Consider the following 26,038-nt stretch of genomic DNA (forward strand, 5'->3'; position numbering starts at 1 on the left):
ATCTTAACAACTGGCGGCCCTGCAGTTGACCCGAGAGCACCCACAAACTGCCGGGCCCGACTGCTTAAACACCCTCCCCTCAATTAAATAACCAGGACTCCGCGAGAGAGGCTTCATCAGTAGTACACCACATAGGAACAATGTCCCCCTGTGTACTCTCGTATCTGATTTGAGGACCTTTCACGCTGGTCGTTGCAACAGTGCAGCAGGAGGTAAACCATGATACCAGCATCCCAATATCATTGACTGTGTGTGGTGTCAGGTGGTGACAGGCAGAACCCCACCTGCACCCCACTGGAGGCATAGTGCCCCCCGGCATTGAGTATTGGGGGGTGTATTGGTCCAGCCGGTTACTGGAATGGGGAGAACCAAAACCAGAGCCCGGAGCTCTCGGGTACGCTCTTACTCCCCTCAGAGGGCTCTTCGACCCATATCCTAGTATCCTATGTACCTCCCACTGGCCAAGCGCCGCCTATGGACAAGTTAGATCTTACCCTACAGGAAATAAAAGTCCCGACTCATCATCGAACAGAGGATGGGAGCGATTACCAATGATGTATCACTACTCAAGGATGAACACATCAAACTAGTGAACAGTGTCAAGTCAAACTAAGCCATTAACTCTATCCTGCGATCTGCTAAAGAAGACCCTGCTGCACAGATGACTAACCTAACGCAACAAATCAAACTGCTTCATAAGCAGGTAGGAGATGCGAAAGGTCATGCTTGCAGAAATAATATTCAAATTCTATGTCTACCAGACGGGACAGAGGGCCTAATGCTGACACAGTACATTGAAAATTGGCTCCGGACAGCGATAACACTGGAGGGACTCTCAGAGATATTTGTAGTTGAGAGGGCTCACCAAGATCCCAATAAAAAACCTAGCCCAGAAGCACCTCTCAGACCTCTGGTGGCCAAAATCTTTAACTATAAAGATAGTGATATACTTCTCAGAGCAGCCCGAGAGAAATCTATCATACTACTGAACAATGCAAGGATTTCACTGTTTCCTGATTACATAATGCTGGTACAGCGGAGGCGCTCCTAATTCCAAGAAATAAAGCATGACCTGAGATCAGCTGGCCTATTGGATGCTCTGCTTTTCCCTGCGAAGCTCAGGGTCTTGCACGACAAATAGGCCCTCTTCTTTAACTACCTGGATGGGGCGCACAAGTCGCTGTACCAAAACTTTGGACAAATCGGTGCATGAGATGCAGGATCTCCCCAAATCGCCCGGCTGCCAATCCAAGCACAACCCGGGAAGCTGCACCCTCTCCACAACAGGCACTGATGAGTCGACTGGAGGTGCTAAGATCTGCCTCCCAACTCCGAACTAATTCCAACCTGAATAGCTCCAGCTCATTGCAAGCAAACTGCTCTGAATTTGACTCAATTGGTTGAATGGCCCTATTCCCATCTATTACTCCCCAAACAGCTAACGATCTCTGATAGAGACTGGCTGTTGCGTATAACCAAGAAGAGTGGGAATATCCTTCCCGGGCCAGCTGCAGCTGCTGGACAAAATATCGATGTAATATACTACTACAATATGAGGAAGGATAATGGCTGATGAGTCATAATGAAAATGTCACTTACCCAGTGTACATCTGTTCGTGGCATCAGTCGCTGTAGATTCGCATGTTTTGCATAGCTCGCCATCTGGTGTTGGGCCGGAGTGTTACAAGTTGTTTTTCATCGAAGAAGTCTTTCGAGTCATGGGACCGAGTGACTCCTCCTTTTGTCTCCATTGCGCATGGGCGTCAACTCCATCTTCGATTGTTTTTCCCCGCAGAGGGTGAGGTAGGAGTTGAATTGTAGTAATAGTGCCCATGCAATGGAGTGACTAAGTATGTACTTATTTAAGGTTGAAATGATATATATACAAATAGTTGAAGGTAACTTCCGAACTGCTACAGGCTCCCGGGGAGGCGGGTGGGCACATGCGAATCTACAGCGACTGATGCCACGAACAGATGTACACTGGGTAAGTGACATTTTCAGTTCGATGGCATCTGTCGCTGTAGATACGCATGTTTTGCATAGACTAGTAAGCAGTTATCTCCCCAAAAGCGGTGGCTCAGCCTGTAGGAGTGGAAGTAGTCTGAAACAATGTTCTTAATACGGCTTGACCTACTGTGGCTTGTTGTGCGGATAACACGTCTACACAGTAGTGCTTGGTGAATGTGTGAGGTGTAGACCATGTGGCTGCCTTACATATTTCTTGCATTGGGATGTTTCCTAGAAAGGCCATGGTAGCACCTTTCTTTCTGGTTGAGTGTGCCCTTGGTGTAATGGGCAGCTGTCGTTTAGCTTTAAGGTAGCAGATTTGGATGCATTTAACTATCCATCTGGCTATACCTTGTTTTGATATTGGGTTTCCTGCATGAGGTTTTTGAAATGCAATAAATAGTTGTTTAGTCTTTCTGATGTTCTTTGTTCCGTCAATGTAATACATTAATGCTCTTTTGACATCTAATGTATGTAGTGCCCTCTCAGCTACGGTATCTGGCTGTGGAAAGAACACTGGAAGTTCCACTGTTTGATTTAGATGGAACGGTGAAATAACCTTTGGTAAAAATTTTGGATTAGTCCTTAGGACGACCTTATTCTTGTGTAGTTGTATAAAAGGTTCTTGTATTGTAAACGCCTGAATCTCGCTTACTCTTCTTAGGGAAGTAATGGCGATGAGAAATGCAACCTTCCAGGTTAGGAACTGTATTTCGCAGGAGTGCATGGGTTCAAAAGGTGGACCCATATGTCTAGTTAGGACAACATTTAGGTTCCATGAAGGAACAGGTGGTGTTCTTGGTGGTATAATTCTCTTAAGGCCCTCCATGAATGCTTTAATGACTGGTATCCTATATAGGGAAGTTGAATAGGTAGTCTGCAGTTATGCAGATATTGCTGCAAGGTGTATTTTAATGGAAGAGAAAGCCAGGTTAGATTTTTGTAAGTGAAGCAAGTAACCCACTACATGTTTTGGAGTCGTGTGTAATGGTTGGATTTGATTAATATGGCAGTAGCAAACAAACCTCTTCCATTTACTTGCATAGCAGTGCCTGGTGGATGGCCTTCTGGCTTGCTTTATGACTTCCATACATTCTTGGGTAAGTTGTAAGTGCCCGAATTCTAGGATTTCAGGAGCCAAATTGCTAGATTCAGCGATGCTGGATCTGGGTGTCTGATCTTTTGGTTGTGTTGTGTCAATAGATCTGGCCTGTTGGGCAATTTGATGTGGAGTACTACTGATAGGTCTAGCAGCGTTGTGTACCAGGGTTGCCTTGCCCAAGTTGGTGCTATTAATATGAGTTTGAGTTTGTTTTGACTGAGTTTGTTTACCAGATAAGGAAGGAGAGGGAGAGGAGGAAAAGCGTAAGCAAATATCCCTGACCAGTTCATCCATAGGGCATTGCCTTGGGACTGCTTGTGTGGGTATCTGGATGCGAAGTTTTGGCATTTTGCGTTCTCCTTCGTCGCAAACAAGTCTATTTGAGGTGTTCCCCAGAGTTTGAAATAGGTGTTCAGAATTTGGGGGTGAATTTCCCATTCGTGGACCTGTTGGTGATCTCGAGAGAGATTGTCTGCGAGTTGATTCTGAATCCCTGGTATAAATTGTGCTATTAGGCGAATTTGGTTGTGAATTGCCCAACGCCAAATTTTTTGTGCTAGCAGGCTTAACTGCGTGGAGTGTGTCCCCCCTTGTTTGTTTAGATAATACATTGTTGTCATGTTGTCTGTTTTGACGAGAATGTATTTGTGAACTATTATTGGTTGGAAAGCTTTTAGTGCTTGAAAAACTGCTAGCAGTTCTAGGTGATTTATATGCAGTTTTGTTTGATGTACGTTCCATTGTCCTTGTATGCTGTGTTGATCGAGGTGTGCTCCCCACCCTGTCATGGAAGCATCTGTTGTTATTACGTATTGTGGCACTGGGTCTTGGAAAGGCCGCCCTTTGTTTAAATTTATGTTGTTCCACCATAGAAGCGAGAGGTAAGTTTGGCGGTCTATTAACACCAGATCTAGAAGATGACCCTGTGCTTGTGACCACTGTGATGCTAGGCACTGTTGTAAGGGCCTCATGTGCAGTCTTGCGTTTGGGACAATGGCTATGCATGAAGACATCATGCCTATGAGTTGTAATATCATCTTTGCTTGTATCTTTTGTGTTGGATACATGCGTTGTATGATGTTGTTGAAATTTTGGATTCTTTGGGGCCTTGGAGTGGCTACTCCTTTTGTTGAGTCTATTATGGCTCCTAGGTATTGTTGTACCTTGCACGGCAGAATGTTGGATTTCGTGAAGTTGACGGTGAACCCTAGTTTGAAGAGGGTTTGTATGATCTGATTTGTGTGGTTTGAGCACTCTATTAACGAATGGGCCTTGATTAGCCAGTCGTCTAGATATGGGAACACATGCATTTGCTGCCTTCTGATGTGTGCAGCGACTGCTGCTAGACATTTGGTAAAGACTCTTGGTGCGGTTGTTAGTCCAAAAGGCAATACCTTGAATTGGTAATGTATTCCTTTGAATACAAACCTTAGGTATTTCCTGTGCGATGGGTGTATTGGTATATGGAAATACGCGTCTTTGAGGTCTAAAGTTGTCATGTAGTCGTGTAGTTTTAGCAATGGTAACACTTCTTGTAGTGTGACCATGTGAAAGTGGTCTGATTTGATGAATGTGTTTACTATTCTGAGGTCTAGGATTGGTCTCAGCGTTTTGTCCTTCTTTGGTATCAGAAAGTACAGTGAGTAAACTCCTGTGTTTATTTGTGTGTTTGGTACTAATTCGATTTCATTCTTCTGCAATAGTGCCTGCACTTCTATCTCCAGGAGATTGGAATGATGTTTTGTCAAATTTTGTGCGTTTGGTGGTATGTTTGGAGGGAATTGTAGAAATTCTATGCAATAACCATGTTGGATAATTGCTAGAACCCAAGTGTCTGTAGTGATTTCCTCCCATGCTTTGTAATAATGACCTATTCTTCCCCCCACTGGTGTTGTGTGGAGGGGGTGAGTGACATGTGAGTCACTGCTTAGTAGTAGGGGTTTTGGGGCTTTGAAATTTTCCCCTATTCCTAGGGAATTGCCCTCCTCTATATTGTCCCCGAAAACCTCCTCTGTACTGTCCCTGGTAACTGGACGGTGTTGCCTGTGAGGTGCTGGCTTGTGTGCCCTGACCCCGAAACCCCCCTCTAAAGGGTGTTTTACGGAATGTGCTGTAATTCCCTCTGCTCTGCGGGGAGTAGAGTGCGCCCATGGCTTTAGCAGTGTCCGTGTCCTTTTTGAGTTTCTCAATCGCTGTGTCCACTTCTGGACCGAACAGTTCTTTTTCGTTAAAAGGCATATTGAGAACTGCTTGCTGAATCTCTGGTTTAAATCCAGACGTTCGTAGCCATGCATGCCTTCTGATAGTTACAGATGTATTAATTGTCCGTGCAGCTGTATCTGCAGCGTCCATGGAGGAGCGTATTTGGTTGTTTGAAATGTTCTGTCCCTCCTCAACCACTTGTTTTGCCCTCTTTTGTAGGTCCTTGGGCAGATGTTCAATGAGATGTTGCATCTCATCCCAATGGGCTCTGTCATAGCGCGCAAGTAGTGCCTGAGAGTTAGCGATGCGCCACTGGTTTGCAGCTTGTGCTGCGACTCGCTTACCAGCTGCATCAAACTTGCGGCTTTCTTTATCTGGGGGTGGTGCATCTCCAGATGTGTGGGAGTTGGCCCTTTTCCTAGCTGCTCCTACAACGACAGAGTCTGGTGGCAGCTGTGTAGTGATGAAAACTGGGTCTGTAGGAGGCGCCTTATACTTTTTTTCCACTCTTGGTGTGATTGCCCTACTTTTGACCGGCTCCTTAAAGATTTCTTTTGCGTGCCGGAGCATACCAGGGAGCATAGGCAGGCTTTGGTATGAGCTGTGGGTGGAGGAGAGGGTGTTGAATAAAAAGTCATCCTCGACCTGTCCTGAGTGGAGGCTTACATTGTGAAATTGTGCTGCTCTAGCCGCCACTTGAGAATACGCAGTGCTGTCCTCTGGTGGAGATGGCTTCGTAGGGTATGCCTCCGGGCGGTTATCTGACACTGGGGCGTCGTATAAGTCCCATGCGTCCTGATCTTGGTCACCCTGGCTCATGGTGGTGTGAGCTGGGGAATGTGATGGAGTTTGTGCTGGTGAGACGTTAATTACAGGTGGAGGAGAGGGTGGTGGAGTAACCTTTTTCACCACCTTTGTTTGTGGTGTTTGTTCAGTTTGGAACTCCAATCTTCTCTTTCTTCTAATAGGGGGAAGGGTGCTTATTTTTCCTGTCCCCTCCTGTATGAAAATACGCTTTTGCGTATGGTCTACGTCAGTTGATTGTAGCTCTTCCTCAAACCTATGCTTTCGCATTTGGGAGGTTAGCGATTGCTCTTCTGTATAAGAGCCTGAAACTGGGTCGGTTGCAGTCTGTTTTGGCACCGAAACCCTGTCTGCATCTTTTTTCGGCTCGGAGGTGACTTTTTTCTTTTTCGGGGCCGAAACCTCTCGGTGTCGATCTTCGTCAGTGCCGCTGTCTCGGCGTCGAGCCGTGTCTACACCGGTATCTCCGTGTCGATGCTTGTCTCCAGCACTTTCTCGGTCCCGAGAAGGCTGCGTGCCGGTGTCTCGACCGGAGTCGGACGATCTCGGCACTGTTTGGGCCTTTTTCGGTGCCGACGGTCGGTCACCGAATTTATGGGTCGAGCCATGGCCTGGTGGCAGTGGCGTCCCCTGGGCCTTGTAAATCTTCTTCTGAGTGGTTTTCGACGTCTTACTCACGGTTTGTGTATCGTCGAATCCTTCGGAGTCCGATTCGTGGATCGAAAAGGTTCCTTCCTCTTCTTGTTCCTCGAACTCTCGGTGGGCTGTCGGCGCGGACGCCATCTGAAGTCTTCTGGCTCGACGGTCTCGGAGTGTTTTTCGGGACCGGAACGCACGACAGGCCTCGCAGGTGTCTTCACTGTGCTCAGGTGACAGGCACAGGTTACAGACCAAGTGTTGGTCTGTATAGGGGTATTTATTGTGGCATTTGGGACAGAAGCGGAACGGGGTCCGTTCCATCGGCGTTCTTCTGCACGCGGTCGGGCCGACCAGGCCCCGACGGGGGATCGAAAAACTACCCCGAAGGGCACCGGAGCTCTTCGATCTTTCGACGCGGTGTTGAATCTAACTACGCCGATCCCGAACGCAACAATACCGACGAAAATCTTCCGAAATTAGCTATCTTTCCGTTCCGAAACTCGGAGCGACAGGAACACGTCCGAACCCGATGGCGGAAAAAAAACAATCGAAGATGGAGTCGACGCCCATGCGCAATGGAGACAAAAGGAGGAGTCACTCGGTCCCGTGACTCGAAAGACTTCTTCGAAGAAAAACAACTTGTAACACTCCGGCCCAACACCAGATGGCGAGCTATGCAAAACATGCTTATCTACAGCGACAGATGCCATCGAACCTAAGGTTATTTGTAATGCCTAATGTCACACAGTTCTCACACTGTTAAGATTTTATGCCATGACCACAACACTTTGAATGTTTTGGGGCTCTGAGCCCGGGAAGTCCCCACAGCTCTGTATCAGCAGCCCCACTGGAGGGAGGGGGTTGCTTACGTAACCGATGGCTTGCGACCCCCACATGTGCGTAGGCACAAAATGTTTGCTGTTGAAAATGTTGAGGTTATATACACAGTTTGGTCGAATGACAACATGGGATGGTCACTAGTAGATTCATGACAGGGCCGTAATATAGGGCTCTGGGAATATTCTTTCTACTCTTGCCCACACATGCTTCATATGTGCATTGATAGATTCCTGTGCCCCTCACAGCTCCTGTCTGACATAACACACATCACTTACCTCGTGAAGACGCTCTCCGACCATAATCCCCTAGAGATGACGCTACAGTGGGGAAAAATACTAACACCCGTACCCACCTGGAGAATACAGCCTACTTACCTCGAAGACGCTCCCTTCAGAGAATCAATTGTGAAAACCATAGATAATTGCTTTGCTGAAAACACAGGTATGGATTCATCACCACTCCAAGAATGGGAAGCATTGGGAGGCGCTCAACATGAAGCTCTAGATACTCTTAGGAAGGTGGAACATAAAATTACCCAAATAGAAAAAAACTGTGGCCAAGGGTGAGGCAGACCCCACATCACTGCAGGAGGCAGGAATAGAACATGTGTCGAGCTAGAATGATTGAGAACAACAGACCTTAGAACTTATGTTCAAAGGGCTCATTCTGAAGCTGACAAGTCTGGTGCCTTACTGGTTTGCCTGATATGCCCCACCCAATACCCAAACCCAATGCTCGCCATACGCTCTTTAACTCAGGGCACAGTCTCATCGCAGTTGGACATAAGTATAGCTTTTCGTGAGTTTTATACTGACCTTTACACTGCCCCTCGCCCCCCAACTGCCAAAACACTTTCTTCATATCGGAGTAGAACATGTTTGCCCATAATAGAGGCACCAGATAAAGAAGTACTTGGCGCCACAATTATAGCAAGTGAGATTAAGGGAGCACTTAAGTAGATGGTCCATAATAAAACTCCAGGTTCCGATGGACTCCCTGTTAAGTTTTATGCAACGTATGTGAATAAGTTGGCTCCACAACTGAAAAAATTATACTTGGAATCATTACCGGCAGGGTACCTACCCTCAACAACGCAGCAAGCTATAATCACATTCTTGTTAAAACTGGGCAAACCATCCCTAGAGTTGGCCTCCTACAAACCACTGTCCCTCTTAAATACAAAGTATAAAATCCTGAGCAAAATCTTAGTGCGATGCCCGCTTCCTCACCTGCCACAGCTTTTTCACACCGACCAAAGCCACTATGTGCCAAAACGAAATACTTCATTAAATATACGCTGCTTATTTCATATAATGGGCAACACGTGATCATTATCCACACGCAGACTGTCTGTCATTAGATATCTGCCATGCGGCTGATACTCTAGGCTGGGGCGTTATGCTCGCTGCACTGACATTACAGGATAACGTAGTCCTACATCAAGTGGGTGTGGTTCCTATGTTCTCAGCCCACAGCTAGGGCAAAAACAGGATCTTGCGTCTCAGAACCCTACATGATTTCCTCGGGTACGCCTCAGATCTGCCTATCTCCTCTGTAATTTGTACTAGCGATTGAACCTTTAGCACAGCTGCTGCGTCAGGTGGCGCCGGAAAGGGGTATTTCAGTAAAATATGTGACCCAGGCTACTTCACTCTATACTGATGATATGATTCTGTATTTGAGGGATCTGTATCTGGATCTGTCAGGAATAGCCGAAAGATAGGCTGAGTTTAGTCATCTTTCTGGCCTTCAGGTCAATGACTAAATCTCGTGCTTTTGCATTCCTAGCTGACCTCGATAGTGAGATGTTAGAGTTTGGTGATGCCTCAATCCCTTGTGGCGACACACATGTTCCACTATTTAGGAGTGCACATAGACTGTGACCTACAGGAGGTGTTAGAAGGGAATCCTACAAGGACAATCAACTCCCTCAGGCCACAACTACCCCCCCGTGGCTAGTAGAGTAGCACTTGCAAAGATGATCCTTCTTCCTAGACTCCTTTACCATTTTGTCAATCTGCAGGTGGTGTCCCAGACTCTGAAAGCTGAACACCCTATTGATTGAATAGATATGGGGGACTGGTTGCCGTAGAGTAAGTCTGCTAAAGTTACAATTACCAGTACTGGGGGGGGGGGGGTTGGTATGAGAGCCCCAGGTCTCAAGGCGTTCCTCGTGGCTGGCCAGTTGCAGTGGATGGCCCACAGGCTAGCAGGTTATAATCTATACGAAACAGCCTTCATGCCCACTCAGGTACAAAATGGACATCTGCACAAGTTGCTATGCTCTGGCACGCCAGCCCCTTGCAATGCCCCTATATTACTGCAAATGACTCTCACATATTGGCATATGGCGTACAATATGCACACACATCCATTCCATATGCGCAGAACGTACCACTGAGGTCTATCTCTTGCACTGGGAATACTATTGGTGCAGATTTTAAAATCCTGGGAACAATCCAAAACAATGACGGTGTCAATGCTATTCACAGACGGAACACTGATGTTACACTCAGAATTCATACATACACATGGGCTCCCAGACACCTTGTTTCTAACACATGTGGGAATGATACAATACATCTGAAAATACTGAGCTCCCAAAGGAACAGAACCTACTATATTTGAGCTTCTATGAGTGCTATACACAATGGGCCACAGCAGTCATTTGGTCTGATGGCTGTACCGAAGCATGAGGGCACATCTGTGGACATCCCTAAACACACTTCGCACTAAATGGGAGACGGACCTGGGACGTGCATTCACTGACAACAAATGGAAATTTCCGCTCACAGCCCCCAAAGTAGTGTCAATAAATTTTAGAATCAAGTTCATCCAATTCTCTATATTTCATAGAGCATACCTCACTCCGCACAAATTAAATTAAATGTTTCAGAGTGCAGAAACGAGATGCCCTCGCTGTTGCCAGATTGACGCTGATCTGCTACATATGTTATGGAATTGTCCAGTGTTGGCAACATACTAGTCAGAGATAATGTGATCCCTCACAGACCCGACAAGACACTCTTACTGGCAGACACCAGATGCCTGCATACTGGGCCTTTGTCCCTGACCCCAGAAACCCAAGGTGTCCACATGATTTAAAGATTTGGCCTTATTGTTGTCAAAAATACTCTATAACAAGGCACTGGAAGTCCCCAACACCTCCACAAACTATACAGCAGCGGGAAGAAGTGGCAGAGTGGGGTATGGCTGAGAGGGGAACGCTGCTAAGAGTAGAATATAGAGGGCTGCACAGCACACCTATCTTTCTGGAATGGGACATGTATTTGGGAAGATTCAAGGGACAATCGGAGGAGAACGGCTTGGAAGGCTGCCGCTCCACCCCCACTGAAGTGTTAGCAGGCTGACATGCGCAGATAGGCGCTGTTTGAGCTGGCAGTCCATAGATGGCTACCCACGAGAGGGGATGAGGGAGACTCTCTGGGAGGCTGGGACACATACCTAGAGAAGTTTGAGGCAAATGCTGATGATCACACCCCATGAGGACAATATCACTGACCCTGCACGGGCAAAGATACATGGGACCACAGTCCAGTCACAATGTTGCTGACCTTATATCTAGAGCGAGGGATTGAGTGGGTGTGTGCACGGACTAGATCTGGGGAGATGTTTGTGGGGGGTCGCTGACTATGAGATATCCTGGCCACTGAATGGTGATACATGGGGCACACTGGAGATACAGGTTGTAGGGGGAGGCTGAGATTAGTCACACGTGTATACACACACATGCAGTTCAGGAGGGGTTGATTTTGTATTTTTGTGTTTTGTATTGTTCATGTAGATATGCACATATACTTGAAGCTAATGTCTGTTTTTCTGGTATGGCACTGATCTACCTGTTTGTTGATTGGCAAGTTCTACATGTTATCCTGGCTGAGTATTTTCATCTTCCCGAGATACCCGGTTTGAGAGGAGGGGTTGAGGGAGCCCAGTACACGATGTTTGAAGGTATTATGAACAATTACAATTGAAATGTATCCAACTTCCTTCCTCTGAGATGGAGCGTTGTTAATGTATGCCAGATGTGGTTCTGCTACATATACCAATGAAGCAAAAATGCTATAAATATATTTACAAAAAAAATCCTGCGAACATGGCAATATGGGCTTATAAAATATTATCCACAAGGCTGCAGGTGCGAAAGGGAGACAGCATACATACCCCAAATTAGAAACACAGAAGGCTAGGTGGCAGGAGACAAAAACATGAAGTGTTATTTGACTTTAGCCTTCTATCAACAGCTTTACTCTTTGGAACAGACTGACCAATTTAAAATAAGTAAGATTATAGCTTCTTTTCAGATGTCATGGTTGCCAATCAAGTGGGTTGTGGAGCCAGACATTCCATTGGAGCCCCAATAAATACTGCAAGTGGTTAAGTGCCTGAAACTGTCCTGATCCAAAGTCTTCAAAGCCCAATTATATAAAACATTCACTACTAGTCCTGTGGCTCTATATTCCACCCTGTACAACTAATTTGCAGAACACTCAGGAGAGACAACCTCCTAGTGTGAGGCAGTAATTACTCGCCCCCAAAGTGGGGAAATACACAGGCGACCATTGCTCTGCATACCACAGATGCTAAGATCTTAACCACAGTACACATGGGTGAGAAAATGAAGACAAAAGGAATCAGGTCACTCTTAATTTGAAAACATTTGGTGAGATAGTCTACAGGCTGTTTTTTTAGGGTGGGACTTGGACTGCAGAGGGTGGGATGGATTATGGCTTCTGGTCTTCATAAGTGTACATTATAGTTAAGAGGGGCTTAGTCAACAGGGAGAACCTGCAACGGTGCACTAGGCATTGCTGTTGCACGTTAATTTTGCTTTAGTTAAGGAATCCCCTCACAACTGTGATCCAGGAGTGCCCCAGGAATACAGGTGTGCAGCTTGATGAGATAGGGCATAATGTTAGTGTATTTGCAGACAATGTCCTACTGATCATGTCCACGCCAGACATATCACTTCCAGTAACCTTGGCAGCATGAAAGCAGTTTTATAGCTTATCTGGCTTCAAAATCAACAAAGAGAAATCAGAAATCCTCAATATCTCAATCTCATGAAATAGGAAAGAAATCCGTAATGCTGCAGTGCTCTCAGGTGGACAGGGGCTCTTTATTGCATTTGACTATCAAGCTCACAAATGACTTAGGGGCTCATTCTGAGCCCGGCGGGCGGCGGGAGCCGCCCGCCTGGAGGGAGCCGCCAAATGGCCGCTCCGCGGTCAAAAGACCGAGGAGGCCATTCTGGCTTTCCCGCTGGGCTGGCGGGCGACCGCCAGAGGGCCGCCCGCCAGCCCAGCGGGAAACCCCTCCCCACGAGGAAGCCGGCTCCGAATGGAGCCGGCGGAGTGGGTATGAGCGACGGGTGCAGTGGCACCCGTCGCATATTTCAGTGTCTGCAAAGCAGACACTGAAATACAAAGTGGGGCCCTCTTACGGGGGCCCCTGCAGTGCCCATGCCATTGGCATGGGCACTGCAGGGGCCCCCAGGGGCCCCACGACACCCCTCACCGCCATCCTGTTCCTGGCGGTCGGAGCCACCAGGAACAGGATGGCGGTGAGGGGGTCGGAATCCCCCATGGCGGCGCAGCAAGCTGCGCCGCCATGGGGGATTCCCAGGGCAGCGGAAAACCGGTGGGAGACTGCCGGTTTTCCTTGTCTGACCGCGGCCAAACCGCCGCGGTCAGAATGCCCTGCGGGGCACCGCCAGCCTGTTGGCGGTGCTCCCGCATCCCCGGCCCCGGCGGTCCTTGACCGCCGGGGTCGGAATGACCCCCTTAATGGTGCAGTTAACTGTAGCGGATCTGGTGTAGTCTTCCCCTGGAACAGGCAAGGCAAGAAGATCAATATGGAACATATATGGCTAAGAAGAATAAAAGGCTTCAGTATCTCTACTCGTCTGATATAATTCAAGGAAGGAGTCTGATAGGTCACAGTAGTTGCAGCTGAGTCAATGTGTACTATACCTACAAAGGAAGCGGCTGTCAGACCTCTTACTGCCTTTAAAAACCTACTGACTACATCTAATAGTACGAGGGGTCCTATAGCTCACTTTGACTTAGAAGTACTGAGCAGTAGCATCTGACCTTTAAGGGAGTTGCATGAGCATTAGGAAAGGGATATTAGTAGGCCATTGAGGAGTACCACTGGTGAGATTCGTGGGAAGAGATTAAGTGAGTTTTCAAAAAAGTCCTTCTTAGGAATGATTTTGTATAAATTAACTATTCCTAACACTACAGTGTTTAAACCAGATCTCCTCTAAAGCTCAAGAGGAATGTGTTGTGAGGAGACTGGAACAATGACACCTTTAGTGAGAGTACAATGTATCAAATCATTTGGCAGGAAATACTCTGGCAAGTGGAGAAGGTGTTAGGATACCCTATATCAGTCAGTGCTGACAGTAGCCAAAGAGGTAAGCTGCTTTATTTTGGAAAGAAACAGGGACCACTAAACATAGTGATGTGAATCCAGGGTCTGTGCATACACTGGCATTGGAGAGGCTCACCTAGGACCGGAAACAGCAAGGGAAACAATTCAATAAAATACAGCACCTATTGGTCAGGGCACAGTAATTGTTTTTAAGGTTTCGTCCAACAAAAGATGCTAGGAGAGAGAACATTGAAGGAGAAATGGGACTGCTCACATTCAGATGTAATCTAAAAGTGGAAAAGAGTAAGGGGGGTATTCTTGTTGTTAATGCTTGTCTGATGTATGGGTCTGACAAATACGACATTGTGCTATGTACTGAACTGTACAGTTCTGTACTTGAATACTTCTAATAAAATGTTAAAATGTAAAAATCATTTAGAAAAGAATTAAATGAAACATTAAGTACGAGAAAACATGTTTTCACGTTGATGAATTACCAGTGCAAACTCTATCCTGAACTTAGAGATATTGCGTAAAAGCGACGGCAAACACAAAAAATGAAGCATTTGTCATGCATTTTAACTGTTACACAGTTTGAACTCTCATTTACGACGGACTTTTTGCACTCTCAACGTTTTGCACTAAGTACAGTAGCCTACTGTCCTTGTGACTAGAACCTCAAGTTACAATATAAGTAAAGGAATGAAAACAAAACAAATAAAAGGGAAATCCAGGACTTTAAGTGGTACTCCCATGATGAAGACTCTTAAGTTTATTGCCAAACTGCCTACCAAAACGTGTTTTTTTGTTTTTACACGTTAGAATAATTTACCAGCACAGAAAGCAGTAAAAGCAGGCAAAAGCTGAATTTTCCCACTGCTCTCTGTTGTGTGTGTCATGCAGAGGTGCAGCGTGAGGTGGCACAGGCGGAGGTACAGCGTGAGGTGGCACAGGCGGAGGTGCAGCGTGAGGTGGCACAGGCGGAGGTGCAGCGTGAGGTGGCACAGGCAGAGGTGCGGCGTGAGGTGGCACATGCGGAGGTGCGGCGTGAGGTGGCACATACGGAGGTGCGGCGTGAGGTGGCACATGCGGAGGTGCGGCGTGAGGTGGCACAGGCAGAGGTGCGGCGTGAGGTGGCACATGCAGAGGTGCGGCGTGAGGTGGCACATGCAGAGGTGCGGCGTGAGGTGGCACATGCAGAGGTGCGGCGTGAGGTGGCACATGCAGAGGTGCGGCGTGAGGTGGCACATGCAGAGGTGCGGCGTGAGGTGGCACATGCAGAGGTGCAGCGTGAGGTGGCACATGCAGAGGTGCAGCGTGAGGTGGCACATGCAGAGGTGCAGCGTGAGGTGGCACATGCAGAGGTGCAGCGTGAGGTGGCACATGCAGAGGTGCAGCGTGAGGTGGCACATGCGGAGGTGCAGCGTGAGGTGGCACATGCGGAGGTGCAGCGTGAGGTGGCACATGCGGAGGTGCAGCGTGAGGTGGCACATGCGGAGGTGCAGCGTGAGGTGGCACATGCGGAGGTGCAGCGTGAGGTGGCACATGCGGAGGTGCAGCGTGAGGTGGCACATGCGGAGGTGCAGCGTGAGGTGGCACATGCGGAGGTGCAGCGTGAGGTGGCACATGCGGAGGTGCAGCGTGAGGTGGCACATGCGGAGGTGCAGCGTGAGGTGGCACATGCGGAGGTGCGGCGTGGGGTGGCACATGCGGAGGTGCGGCGTGAGGTGGCACATGCGGAGGTGCGGCGTGAGGTGGCACATGCGGAGGTGCGGCGTGAGGTGGCACATGCGGAGGTGCGGCGTGAGGTGGCACATGCAGAGGTGCAGCATGAGACGGGGCTTAGAAAGCCAGCTCACACTGCAACACCATGGCCCTCCTCTCCCGTTTTAGACCAAGTTGTAGAGCTGTTGGGGGTTGGGCAAATAAAAGCTATACTGTCATACCTCCTTGACTCTTTGTCTTGTGTTGTATCCTGCATCTTTGACTCTGGCTGAAATCAGCTGGACTGAACACCATCTCATCTTGTTACAATCAGGCAGGGAAAGAAGAGAGAACAGAAGCTTTCGCCTGCCTACTCTCACCTGCTTGTGACTGCATCTGGCATGGTTCTCTCCCTGGGCTTTTCTCGTCCAGATGGAGAAAGAAGCTGCTGAAGGGTGGATAACATGGCCCCAAAGGGATGACCTGAGAGGTAACTTTCTCATGCCCAGTCTAATTCCAATCTGCACAATTATGAGATTTCTGGTGTTCCAGCACCCAGATGTCATGGATATGGAAACACCAGACCCGATTTTTATAGCTTGAAATTTTAGCTGCTAAAACAGCCTTGGGGAATGGGATACAGTGCAGCCTGGGCCAAGTCTCCGGCCCCTGCTGAATATTTACCAAGGCATTGAGGACCATGTACTGCTCACCCTGCCAAGTGACATCTTTCACTTACGCCACCTACACTTCCCACCCCTCCAGTCCCTTATCCCTTACAGGTCCAATGATGGCATTTACTACCAGCTGAGTGCAGGTGGTACATGTCTGCATTAAGCCATGGAACAGGGAATTTTGTGCAGATTTCTGCCTGATAATTCACACACACATTGCATATTCCATAGGGTTTAACTCGTACTTGCTGTGATTGCATGCAGATATTTCTTCCAGTGTCAGAAAGTCTGGCTATCCGGAATCTCTGCATATAAACGTAATCAGATGCAATGTGAAGGAGTGAGCTTAAAGTGTTGTTTCAAATGCCAACGAAGAAAGGAGATGCCAGAAACTACATCCCAGCAGAACTGCTACAGAAAATTAGAATCAACAGCCTACAGGTTAAACAGGGAATGTCTCCAACACTGCTAGAGAAAGTAGAAACAAATTTGGAAGGATGCGGTTTGAGGGGTGCATCAAGAGGTTAAAACGAAGACAAATTAGCTGAGGCAGTGGGGTGAAATAAAATGGGAATTGTCAGCAACTTCTTTCAGAACTGCTAGCCAAGAAAACTATGGCTGGGGGAGGTAGTGTACATAACAGGTTAGGGATAAAATAACCTTTTGGATGAGCCCCGGAGAAAGGCAGGGAGGTGTCAGCAAAACACGGAAGAGCAACAACCATGGAATCGGAAGAAGTACAACAAAGAAAAAATGCAGAACTCTGCAGGTTGGCAGGGTGCATACAAATATCCAGACACATTCTCGACTAAAGTGGAGAAGTAAAATGCAGAATGAGAACAAATCTAAGATAACATGGGACTAAAACACACCTGTCATGAGCTTCTTAAGCAGCTTCTGACTCTTGTTGGAATCACGTTGAAGAATGTCTTGCTCTTCTTTCGTGCACACCTGAGAAAAAACAAAAAATGAAACATAATCCAGTAACTACAAAGAACCTGACCACCGAAGCGAACACTCCATCACAAGTGAGCCAATTACAGTAGTGTACCTCTCCTGCCCTATAAGCCTTGCTCTTTCATATTGCACTCCTTCCCTTGTGACCCCAATGACCACTTACACATAAAGACATTCCTCAGTGCACTCTTTCCCTGCAACAGTGAACACATGATGGCAGAACAAGGATAAATGAAGCTGGAAAACTGGGGCAACTATATGTTTCAGCTAAATAAATAAAAGAAGTAGTAAAGATGACGTCAAATGTAACAGCCTGAATACGGCTGAATGTTTCACCTGTTGACTTCGTAAAGGAGGGCACCCCTGTAGTCGACATTCACACTCTACCCGATGATGTTCCATCCTAATCAATACCATCTCACTCCCTGGAATCTCCAGTGTTCTCAAACGGCTTACTTTTGTTATTTTCTATTGCACTGGCTTGGAAAAAAAATGTTTTCCTTAGCCCACATTACTGGATACAATACTTGCCCAACAGACTCTAGCATTGTGATCTGTAAGCTACTTGAGACGATTTATCACCAATAGCTGATTGAAATGTGGCGTTCCACAATACAGCCACTGAAAGTGTACAACACAGGAGTGAAAGACCGCTCAACACTACACTACCAATGCACGCAACACTGTTCTGGAGTACGAGAAAGCATGGTATCTTTCAAGTTTGCTTTCTTAATAAAAAAACACTTGTTTTCAAACTAGATATCCAACTCCTGAGAACTGCCACAAACAACTCATTCATACCTGACAGGAAAAAATTTGGACATTATATATTACTACTAAGCAGGGGTGTGCAATAACCTGTGACTTAAGAGTGATGTTTCTGGCAGGAGAAAAAAACAAAACAGGTTTCTGGTTCTACAACATTTATAATCAACTAGCCCTTCCATTCCCTTCTCCTAATTCCTGAAAATGCAGTGCACAGCACCTTAGAAGACTGCATTACAGGGTGCACATGTATGTCAGTGTAGAGAAGAGCCCTGCCAACAGCAGAATGTAGTCAGAAACTTACCAGTGTGCCACAAAAAAGGCACGGCCCAGAACCTTCCTGTTCGCAGACAATGCGGCCACAGACTAAGCAGTTGTTGATGAGCCTGTGCTTCTGTGCGAGACACTCGCAGGGGTGACGACCTGGAATCAGCACTGCCAGCTTGTCCTGCCCCTCCTTTGTGTACAAGTTGACATATTTGGCCTTCTTCTTAGATGATGATCCACCACTGCTGCTCTCCTGAGCCTAGTGTAAGGAAAACATGTGACTCAGTTACTAAATACCTTTGTGTAGCAGTGTAGTCAAATCTCATCTAATAAAGCGGTAGGCTGAGACTGAATGCAGTAAAGGTCATTGTTGTATGTGGTGACGTGCAATTATTCGTTAACACCCCTTGACAACACAATAATAGAATCGGATATTATGATGGAGGCCTGTGAAACTGCATGAAAGAGTGAGAATATAATAGCATTATTAACACTGGAAACACAGTCAGAATATTATGGAAATGATAACCATGATATTGCCCGTTGAAATGGAGATTTTGTATGCATAACACTATAATTAAAAAAGTATTGCAATGTGTCAAATGAATATAAACATCTGTTCTGCTCATTTATTCATGCTACTTCTTGCAAATGTATATAAGTTTAGAAAGTACTTCTTGGACAGGAGCAGAACTGCTGGCACCTTGCAAATGTGTTATGTTTAAATGGTGCCTCTGCATCCTGGGACTCCGTTTCACTCTAGAAAGTAAGCCTACCGTGGCCCAGTGCCGTGGCTTAACAGGTCATCTTGAACATGACAACAAATTCTACAACTTAGGAACCATGTATGACTCTTTTTGTCATGGCTGCAGAGAAAAATACAGACAGACAGCATTTCGAGTACAAAAGATATTCCTAAGGGAGACTAAGATTCGAACATCAATTTCAAAATATGGATATGACACACCTTAGATAAAGTTACATCAAATTTCCCACGCCTTTCACTCTACACTTGGATTAAAGTGCTCTTAATGAATCACTATAAATGGCCTCCATGATTCTACAGACAAGAATCATTAAACATTCAAAAATTACAATCATTATTAAAACTAACACAATTCTTTTTTGTATTGTGAAGAACAGTGCCAAGGATCAGGGCAATTTAAGGACGAGTCCTGTTTAAGCAGGAAAAAAAACATTGAACCAGGACCCAACAAATCATCTATTTCTGTCCTTCACCAGCTGAATGGTCACCAGAAGACTCCTTGGTGAAACAGGGATAAAAAGAGCTTTTCTCAATAAGCAACATGGTGCTACCTGTCGACACTACATCATCTTCTACCTACCTAACCTCAAATATCTCCCCTTAGTCCCTTGCCTCATTCATCTAACCTTCGCCCCCACTTCTGCATGATATTGAACATGAGCCCCCTACAAACAGATGCCTCACAAACCTACAAAATAAAATGTGCAGCACAACTGCCCACAAACAGCAGTAAGAAACGTCACGGATCGCACTATGAAAGCCTATCCACAAATCAAATTAAGGATCTCTGTCATAATGGGTAAAACTCCCTTAATGGTCATATTTTCCCCTTATTAAAAAACAGAGCAATGTCATCACATCTGCAAGATTGTCAAACCACCCCCTAATCTCTTTATACTACGAGCTACTTAAAAACTCGTCTATCACTTAACTACTGCAGACCTTTCCCAGAGTCTAGGCTATTATCCTTGACTGGATAAGCTGATGCACCCCCCAAAAACAGGAACACCACCTCCTAAAAAGGCCTGTTACCTCAGGTGACTTATTGTGACAATTATCTGACATTGCACCTTCTGGTTCTCCGCCATTTACACTCTGCTACGAACATACCAAACAGGTCAGGTGGATACAAGATATGAGAAATATGACCATCAATGATTTAGGCCACAAAAGCCTGCAAGGTGCAAATCATGATATGCTACTTCTGTGCAAAACGCTATGCTAAACGTCCCTTACGAATCTACACTTCAACAGAGGAAAACAAATTAAAAGCTGAACGACTTTCAATAATGAAACAAAATTTATACGCGTTATTGAGAGACATTGGCATCAAAAACCTTCCAGATTCAATCACCATCTTAGTAAATTCCGGATAGAAATGCTATTTTAAATATATCAGGCAAAAGCAGCCTTGCTTCAACCTCAATTAGCAGCTGCTAACACTAACGGAAAAAGCTATTTGAAAATATTAGGCACACAACAGCCCCAACACCAGTCTAATTCCTTCACTCTCATCTGAAAACGCAAGAATCTGGCTAACTTTTTCTCCAGCATAAGAAACTAATTTTTGTTTTATTTGAGACAGTATAAAAAGTTAAAATATGAATGGGTTGAATTGCTTGTATCATATTATACAATAAATACGTAATAATAAAAAGACAAAGAAACACTAAGAAAACATATAAATTAAATTGATGTGTACTCAGCCACCTGAACCACCACATCATCAAGGGGATAGCAACCTTGTAAGATTCGAGCAAAACCCAATTTGAAGGTGGGTCTTATTAGACCCTCTAGCAGCTGATCCCTCAAACCTAAAATAGCCTAATTTGCACATGATGAATCTGAATACCTAAGTCCAAATTGGATGGTTAAATCCCAAATAGCACACACTAACAAGACAAGGTCCCACAATATCTCACAAGTGGAAAAATCAATCCGGCTGCTGTTGGGCAGGACTACATTGCCCAGAATTCCTCCAGGGAACCGAGCCCGCCAGTAAGAGGAGACAGAGCAGGGTTGTCACAGCGCTTATAGGGCTTTTCGGAGTACCAGTGTGGGGTGTAACTGTCACCTCTTGTAGTCCCACTTTCTTCCACTGTGCTCTTTTAGGGCCACAATCATGGGAAAGTCACGGCAACAAACAAACCTGGGAAGGACCAACCGCTAACAAATAACTGTCTTTTTAAACTAATGCTAGGAATGCGATCAGCTCTGAGACTTAGTGTGTGGAAGAAAGGCTAGGGGCCACTCAGAAAGCTCTTTCACAAGCCCTTGCCACTTGATTAGATTCTGATTGACTGTACAGTTGATGAGAATAACTAGCAATACCTCACTAACTGGGCTCAGGCCGTCAACCTCCACTATCATTTGACGTTGAAGCCATTCAACTTAATAATGATGATTATGTTGGGGTCTTCCAGGCTAAAAAGACGCCCCCCCCCCCCACCAATGTTCCTACAAAAAGATCATCTAACCAAACTAAGACACTATCTCAAGACCAGGAATCGCAGACAGGGAATGAGTTGTATATTGTTACCCACTTTGGATGTAAACTGCGCACTGGACTGGAGAATCATTCTAAGTTACTGGAGGGGGCTCTCAAGCTATTATCTAACCCCCATACTGATAGCACTGAAGGGTAGAGAATTAGCATTTATGGAAATAATGGAGAGAGTAAAGTCTAATTTGAGGATGAGACACTTGGGGCAGGAGGGGCGAGAGACTGATGGGGTGAAAGTGGGTTATTGGTGAGTCTATAGGGGAGAATAAATGCAGAACTCCATACGGTGACATAGGTAATAGATGTGGCAAGTGGCTCCAACAAACCTAGTAGATCCCCTGCCTTATAGCTCCATCACACACACTCTGCAAACTGGATATCTCCTGCACCACCCAAGGTCAGCATCAAATTTGAGCCCAATCAGTGCCCGTTTACATGTGCACTTAATTGATCTTCCCTATCTCAAATCGTTACAATTGCCCCCAGAAGCGACCCCCTTGCTAACTGCTCATAAAAATCTACTGATGTTGGGTCCAAACCAGGTAGAGGATGGTTTGCAATTGAAATATAAGGTGATCCATTGGTAGGGAAAGGCATTTGGCAATAGTGGGAATTTGTACAACAATATAATTGCTGTTCCAACACTTCCATGAGTGGGGAAAAGTCCCAAAAGGGCGGTGGGTGATTGTGTTGTTGTTAACCTCAGAGATCCCCAGATGGTTGATTTCTTACTTTACAGGCTAAATTCTTTTGAAGTACCACAGAATAGCATCAAGACCTTCCCTTTGGGGTTTTTTAAATAGTCCCAATAATGGTCTTAATTCTAGAATCCCTGCTGTACATGGATCATCAAGAGGGTTGTCCGCCATTGAAACTCATAATAGGTTTGCTGTCCTTGATTCTCTAGAGCAGGTCGATTGAATGACATGAAAATGGCCCTTTGGGGATGGGGATTTTAGAGGACTAAAATCCTAGTTTTATGACTTTCCTAACATCTGGGGCAACAGGTGAAGTCTTGGTTAGTGAGCAAGTGGGACACCATACTCTTAAGAGGAGGAAGAGAACATAATACTGTTTCAGGTAACAAGGACATTGATAATGATATTGTCCATATAAATGGCTTCAATGCTTATGTTCCTCCAGCTTTCACATCTAATGCATGGTTTCCTAAGGGGGTTAATAAACCGTACTCTGTTTCTTTAGCGAGCAGGGTATCTGCGTTTTATTGCGATTCTTTGCATTTCCTGATTTTATGCATTACTTTTCCTGCAATTCAGAATTTTTTTTAAATTAATTTTTCACACAATTTTAAAATGTATATATACATTTTTAAAATGCAGGTTTTAGGATTGTAATAGCAGATTTTAGTAGCAGACTCTGCACTTTTTCAGTTTATGGCAATCCAGGACAAGACAAGGTGGATTACTTCCATTCTGAACGCAATACCTGTGGGGAAGTGCTTTTTTTTATTTTATTTTTACAAGAGTATGGCAGGACATATTTTAGCTCTTTCACTGGATTTCGTTTCTGTGACTGGTACTAAACATGTTACTTTCAAAGAGAAGGGCAATGGAAGTATGATGGACTATATATTATTGTCTAAAAATCCATGGGATGCTGGTTTTACAATTTTACTGTCATTCAGAAATGTTTAAGTGACCACAATCCGTTGGCTGTTTCCTTGGCACTACGTTATACCAAACTTTAATCTTATAGATTTATTCCATCGATAGAGGAATGGGGCACGACTGACTCAGACTATTTATTGTCACAGATAATGAACAAGAATACAACTGATGCTAAGTAAGTAAGAGGTAAGATGGTGAACCGGCTCAACTGCTTAGATCATTCTGAAGAACTGTGGCCACTGAACAAAACTATTTTAGAGATACTCATAATGCTAATATGGATCCCACTAATGCCCCAATTATGAGCAGATCATTTTGCCAAGGCTTATGAATGTCCTAAGGCAGACAGGGACATAGGTTGGTCCCACCATGAAGGGGACAGTGGCACCGAAGATGTACTAGTGTTTACACTGGAGTAGATAATCTCCTCCATTGAATGTAGCCCAAGGAATAAGGCACCAGCTGTTGTCCCTACAGATCTTTTCAAGTAAAACATTGACCTGTGGGCAGTGTTATTAGCTCATGTACTGAGAATTGCTGCCTCTTTAGGATCCCCAAAATCTTGGACAAATTCCATCACTGCTCCCATCTTTAAAAAGGGGTAAAAAGGGGGACAGGTTGGACCTCAGATGTTACCGTGTAATGTCTCTGACTGACTCTAAAATGAAGGTGTTGGGCAGAGTTTTGTTAGATCACCTGGAGGCTTGGGCCATGGAAAAATTTATTCTGCCTGACTTCAGTATGGGTTCAGGGCAGGACCTGGTACCATTAACCAGTGTCTGAATCTCTACCTTAAAATCAATAAATATACCAGAGTGAAGAAGGACTTTTGTCCATCTAGCCTTCATGGACCTGATCTCTGCCTTCGATTGTATGAACCGATCAAAGTGATGGGAAAGAATGTTAGCAATGGGAGTTGGGCCCACAATAGTGCACTTTTTCAACTTCACTGTGATGTTATTGCATAAATGTATCAAAATCATATACCACAGTCTGTGGTCAGTTGAACGGCAAGTCGAAAAAGCATATTGTCATGTGGGTCCCAACCTTCACGTACCTAGGGGTTCCATTCAACAATAAAAGTACCTGGTCACACCTTATGAAAGTAAGGAACTCCCGGGGCGTGTCCAAGATGGCGGCCGGAGCGGACGCTTCCTAAAAGCTCTGGTCACGGCCCGGAGAAAAACTCCTAAAATTCTTCCTCCTCGACCCGCCCCAACGCCCGTCGCCTCAAGAGAACTGGCAGCACCGGGAGGGTGCGACAGTCGGCTGCTCGGCGGACCTCCAGCTGCGCGCCGAGGGGTGATCCGGCGCTCGGGCAGAGCGGATTGCCGACTGGAGGTGACGCTGGGCCAGAGATAGCGGTGTCCCTGCCGAAGATGCAATGATGACTGGGTCGTGTGATCGCCTTCAGAGACGTGGGGGTTTAATGGGCGGTGACGTGCAGAGGGAATGGATCGACAGGACCCTCCGGTTGAGAAGGTAACGGCCCGCGGATCTGATAGATGAAACCCTGCAGCAGGCCCATAAAAGCACAGAGCTCCCCGCGCACTGTTGGGATCACACTGTGGGACCCTGATATTGTAGTCTGAGTACTTGGAACCTGAACTGGTTCCGCAGACAAATACTTACCTGACTCACCACAGTTCCGACTCCATTGTGTGGGGAAGCGCCGTTGCGCTCCAATGTTTCTTTTGCTGGGCCCAGCGATCAGTGGATTGCGGACTGTCGCATAGGGGCCAGCGGAAGAGGGCGACTATCTTGATGCTGCCTGCCGGAGAGTAGGATCGCCTAGGTGAACCCAGGGAACTAGCAGGTTTGGCGGATGGAAGCAGGGGGCCATTGCGTTAAGAAGATGAACGTACCATGAATAGTGAGTGAACACGAGGCCAAGTTAGAAGTCGGAGCTATCACCATTTATCAGCCGGGCTGACCACAGTGCCCTTTCAACGAAGTGGGATGGTTGCCCTACATAATTGCGCAGTTCTCCCTGCCAGCTGTGAGTGGGCTGCCTCAAGGGGGCTAGCACTACTGCCCATACGGGAGGTAACCACTGTGGAAATCGCCATTTTCTGGGGACTGTGGAGAGAGTGGGCGTTCAACAAATATGCGGCAAACTGGCCTGTGATAGCGCTGCTAGGCACGGCAGGCCCACAGAGCTACAACCCTGACGCTTCTCAACAGCGCACGAAGTAAGACAACTAGGCTGGTACAGTCACGATCAAACTTAAACTGTCGTGAATAATGAACACGCAGTGACCAATACTGCTGGAAAACGAGCTGCTAATTTATAACTGTAGCCTTACTATGACATTGGCACAAGGGGTTTAAAAGACAATTCTTAGCACTACTTCTGTGGTTGCCTCATTCCGCTGGATAGATTATTTGCTAGACGGCTCAGGGGGTCTCAGACCAGTTGACGCCACTGGCCACGGCAAAAATCCTGCACAACCATGGTTAAGCCAAAACCGCCTAGGCCGCAGCCCACAGCTGAAATGGATGAGCAGACACCGGTCGAACCGGCAGAAACACAAGCTGCTGCGCTACAACAAATGAATCAAACGCTTCAAGCACACTCAGCACTATACGACAAATTACTACAAGCAGTATTAGACACGAAAACCACCTTGAAAGGGAAGATAGACTCTGTGGTAGCTGAAGTGAATTTGCTAAGAGCAGACCAATGCAAACTAGCGGACAGGGTCACTGAGAATGAACGATCGCTCAAGGAAACGTTACCAGACATAAAGGAGTTACGAGATCAGATGCAACGCATGGAGA

At 46.1% G+C, this 26,038-nt stretch overlaps 1 protein-coding gene across 1 annotated transcript in view; it reads right to left on the minus strand.

Moving 5' to 3' along the window:
- TRIP4 (thyroid hormone receptor interactor 4) overlaps nucleotides 1-26,038 on the minus strand; it is a 405,010-nt gene that overhangs the window by 329,438 nt on the left and 49,534 nt on the right. The window contains exons 4-5 of the mRNA XM_069222301.1: nucleotides 18,398-18,619; nucleotides 17,244-17,322 (exon numbers count right to left, since the gene is read on the minus strand). Of these exons, the coding sequence (XP_069078402.1) occupies nucleotides 17,244-17,322; nucleotides 18,398-18,619 (301 nt within the window). The remainder of the gene's footprint in view (nucleotides 1-17,243; nucleotides 17,323-18,397; nucleotides 18,620-26,038) is intronic.

This window comes from Pleurodeles waltl, chromosome 3_1 (genome assembly GCF_031143425.1).
Source record: "Pleurodeles waltl isolate 20211129_DDA chromosome 3_1, aPleWal1.hap1.20221129, whole genome shotgun sequence".
Taxonomy (NCBI): Eukaryota; Metazoa; Chordata; class Amphibia; order Caudata; family Salamandridae; genus Pleurodeles; species Pleurodeles waltl.